Source organism: Nuphar pumila, chromosome 3 (assembly GCF_984573655.1).
Source record: "Nuphar pumila chromosome 3, dmNupPumi1.hap1.1, whole genome shotgun sequence".
NCBI lineage: Eukaryota > Viridiplantae > Streptophyta > Magnoliopsida > Nymphaeales > Nymphaeaceae > Nuphar > Nuphar pumila.
Genome location: NC_143251.1, coordinates 103,098,390 through 103,102,630, shown reverse-complemented (window position 1 = coordinate 103,102,630; position 4,241 = coordinate 103,098,390). Strand labels below are relative to the sequence as shown.

Here is a 4,241-nt window from a genome sequence, read left to right as displayed (position 1 = left end):
TGTCATGGTAGGTTCCTATTGACAATTTTAAGACAAACTAGGTTTATTTCAGAATTTTCACAAAAGAATATTTACTAGGTTTATTATAATATTATAAATAAATTCTTATATTGTAAATGTTTTTTTTTACTATTAGAATATAAAAATAGTTTTTTAATAAATTAAAAAATTGTAAAAAGTCCTCAAGACTTCGAACTTGAAAGCCGAACCCACGTCATGTGTCCTTGTGTCTACGAACCTTTGTGACATAGCATTGGGGAGGGTACCTCTTGCCCGATCCATTTTGGAGGCCCTTCAAAATTCCAGATCGTGTCAGACCCGGACCAGAGACAGCAAAAACTAGAAAAAGAAAACCGGTTGGCGACGATCCGCAGCCGTACATCGATAATGCCCCCCCCAATTACACCAACCAATCCCAAGACAAAGAACGCAAATGAAGCAATAACGAAATTCCTAAAATACCCCTACCCGATCGGCTCTAGTAAAAAAAGCCGTGGGCAAAAAGGAAAAGCCAAAACGCTCGAGAAGAGAGAGAGAGAGAGAGACCGAGAGAGAGAGAGAGGGTGGGGATGGACTATGTGTTCAAGATGGTGGTGATAGGGGACTCGGCGGTGGGGAAGTCGCAGCTGCTGAACCGATTCTCGAAGGACGAGTTCAGAGAGGACTGCAGGGCGACGGTGGGAGTCGAGTTCCAGACCAAAACCCTCCTCATCCAGAAGAAGCTCGTCAAGGCCCAGATCTGGGACACCGCCGGCCAGGAGAGGTATGAGCTATAACTCCCCCCTCCCCCCCCCCCCACCCAATCCAATCTTCCCCAGGGGCATTCCCGTCATTTACTCACTCCTCATCCACCCCACCGTTGGCCGATTCCCCGGCCGAGAGAAGCGGGTGGATTCTGGTCTCGGCGAATTCGCCGGTCGGTGGTGGTTTGGGAGTAGAGAACTATCAGGGATATCTTAGTCATTTTATTAATTGGTGGGATGCTTTCATTTCTGTCTTTTCTTCCTTTCCCATCAAAGGGTAGCGCATTTTTTGAAAATGGCGGTTTTGTGCGTGTGTTCGGATCTATAGCTTCTGTGTGGGTCCTTGTTTCGAGTACGGATCCGGTCTATATTCTATTGGACTCGCTTGGTGTGTATCAAGTTTTGGATCCGGTGGACTTGGCTTTAGAGAAATTTCCGACTCGGGTGGGCCATAGCCCATAGGTGAGCGGCAGTGCTTTCTAATTTTCTATGTCAAAGCTGATCCGCTTCTAAATGGATCAAGCTCAACGACCGGATCCGATCATGTTATGTTACTTTGTGAATGTTTGGTGGACGTGGGAGGAAGGGGCTGTAGATGGGTGCGATCCATGTGGGGTATGGTATGGGTCCTGATCCAATATAGCTTGGACGCAGCAGGCATGGGAAAAGGTGCTGATCCCTTGGTCTCAGGTTCGACTCTCATCAGGTGTGTTTGCAGGTGCCTTTAACTGGTGGGTTCGGTAGGGACATAAGTGTCGGTGACCCCACTCAAGGTTTACCTCTTAGAAAGCGGGCCCATTAAGCGTTAGTCATGACTGAGATGATCCATGTATGACCGGATATGGATTGTTATATAAAAAAACATTTGAAATCTTAGGTGTCTTGTAGTAAACGAACTATACAACTCCTGGCTCCGATCGGTTCGGCTCGTCCCAAACTCGTTCATGTTACAAGATCGTTCGTTATACATGTCCGAGTTGAGCACGAACAAGGGGTGTTCATCTCGGCTCAGCTCATATAAGCTAGCTTAGATAGCTTATGTAGAATCTATTGCACTATTGTTGTAAAAAAAAAAAGCATGGGTGCCAGCTCGGACTCGGCTGGTTTGGCTCGGGGCTCGGCTCACAAGAGCCATACGAGCTGAGTCCGAACACCATATGGTTGTAAAAGAGCCGAGCCCGAACTATTGGTTAGGTTGGTTTACCAGCCCTACTTGTGAATCTAGCTACGAAATAGATACTGGGGCTTCTTTTTCCAACACAAGGGAAGAAAGGTTGCCATGAGTCCATGACTACGGCTGTCAAGGGATTGGATCTTTTTTGGGTATCCTACCCAACCCAAATCTGAAATTTTTAGGTACGGACACAGAAATGCTGACCTGAATACTATTTCAGGTTGATCCTGTTCGAGTTATAATGTCTTTATTGGCTATTTTCCCGAAAAGGGTAATTTTTTGTACATTTATTATTTTTATTTCTTCTTACAAGTCTATTTTCTGCTTTTAATTAGTCTATTTTGTGGTTTTTTGCCAAAACCGTGAGAGTATGAAAATGTTCAATTTCTCACGACAATTTATCAGCGTATTTGGATCCGATACCTGAACTGAATCCATCTCTCATCAGTCAGATTCAATAATGTAAGTTGAATCATAACCAGTTTCAGATTCGGTTTGTATTCTACACCCGAATCAGAATTCGAGGGGTATTTAAATCCATCCCATTAGCTATTTTAAGCTGGTGAGATCTGGATTCAGTACTATCCTTTTCCATTGGTAGGGATTTAAGGGGTTCTGACACCTGTGAATGCATGGGACATGACAAGTTTGACATCCATGGGTGGCGTCCCTTGTGTGCGCATGGCCAACTTCAAGGGTTTTTCTAACCAGAAGCCACCAGCCAATGTGCAGTTGGTGATGAGGGTGTTTTTCCTTAGATTATTAAAAAAAAAAAAACTTATTTCAAGTCTGTTGATACATGTGGCAGCATAACATTAGGGGCTTCATACTCATTTGATAATTGCGGTCAACAAGTACCGACTTCATTAGGCTTTAGTTAGAAGGGTATTTTTGTTATTTACAAAAAGTATAACAGCAGACAGGATAATAAGAATCACCACCTTGATCATGCATTAGAAGATTCCTAATGTTCAAATTTACCCTCCAACAAATCTCAAAAAACCAAACCAGGTACCGAGCGATCACCAGCGCCTACTACAGGGGAGCCCTGGGCGCGCTCATAGTGTACGACATCACCAACTGGAGGAGCTTCCAGCAGGTGCAGAGGTGGCTGGAGGATCTCAGGGCCTACGCCGACCGGAGCCTGGTGATCATGCTGGTCGGCAACAAGTCGGACCTCGAAAACCTGCGCACGGTCCCTACCGAGTCTGGGCGAGAGTTTGCCGAGCGGGAGGGCCTCTTCTTCCTCGAGACGTCGGCCCTAGACTCGACAAACGTCGAGAGGGCGTTCCTCACTGTGTTGGAGCAGATATACATGAACGTGACCCACCGGACGATCTCGGCCAACGATGACCCGCCGGTGGTGGTGAAGCCCACGCTGCAGCTAAAGGGGACGAGGCTGGACCTGCCCCAAGGTGGAAGAAGAGAGGCCTGCTGTGCCAATTGGAGCTGAATATTCTGTTGATTGAAAAGTTCACTCAGAATGCCCCCGAGTCCGGAGGCTCTCTCTCTTTCGTGGGGAATGTAATGTTGTGGAATTTGCTTGTTTTTGTAAAGAATTATTTGACTAGTGATTGAACGACAAAACTTGGCATCTAAAGATCAAAAAATGGTGATGTTCCAGGAATTTGCAAAATATTAAAAAAAACAAAAAAAAGAATGAGGGAAGTATTGGTTACCAAAAGGAAAATAAAATTAAGCAAGCAAAGACTTAAAAGTAGAAAAAAGATTGATCAACATCACACTATTGATAGATTGAAAAAAATGAAAATCATAGAGAAATAAAGGGTAAGGTAAAGGGTTTTCATTAAGTTATTATTGTCAGTGAGCTATTTGAAATCTTTCTAAGAATTTTATTAGATGCTACTTAGTAAATTCAGTGCAATAACAAAAGTCAAACAAAATTATGTGCAAATATAACAAAAAAATAAATAAATTAATATGCAAAACTAACACTTACCTTATTTGCTAAGAGAGTTTCTTTATCAAACTTATACTCTTATGGCTTTTGGTTGTTTTCTTCTATAAAATTTTTTCTCATTAATTAACCTGTTCTTAACAACAAAATAAATTGTATATGATTAATATCAAATATACATAAATGATTTAGGATATTGCCTATACCTTACTTACGATCGATTGTTTCTTGCTCTTCAAAACTTAAGGCCCTTTGAATCTTTTTTTTTTATAAAAACGTGTAAGACCATGCACCTCGAATTACTTAGATATACATATAAAGAAGCAATTCATTAAAAATGTTGGATATACACACAAAAAAACAATTCATTAAACAATACTAGATATACACAAAGCAACAATTCATT

General features: G+C 42.4%; 1 protein-coding gene across 1 annotated transcript; it reads left to right on the top strand.

Moving 5' to 3' along the window:
* Nucleotides 1-547: 547 nt before the first annotated feature.
* Nucleotides 548-3,612, top strand: LOC149843182 (ras-related protein RABA4d-like). The gene is made up of 2 exons (XM_090001726.1): nucleotides 548-763; nucleotides 2,929-3,612. The coding sequence occupies exons 1-2, from the start codon at nucleotides 570-572 to the stop codon at nucleotides 3,368-3,370; spliced, it is 636 nt and encodes a 211-aa protein (XP_089857852.1). The 5' UTR covers nucleotides 548-569; the 3' UTR covers nucleotides 3,371-3,612.
* The last annotated feature ends 629 nt before the right edge of the window (nucleotides 3,613-4,241 follow it).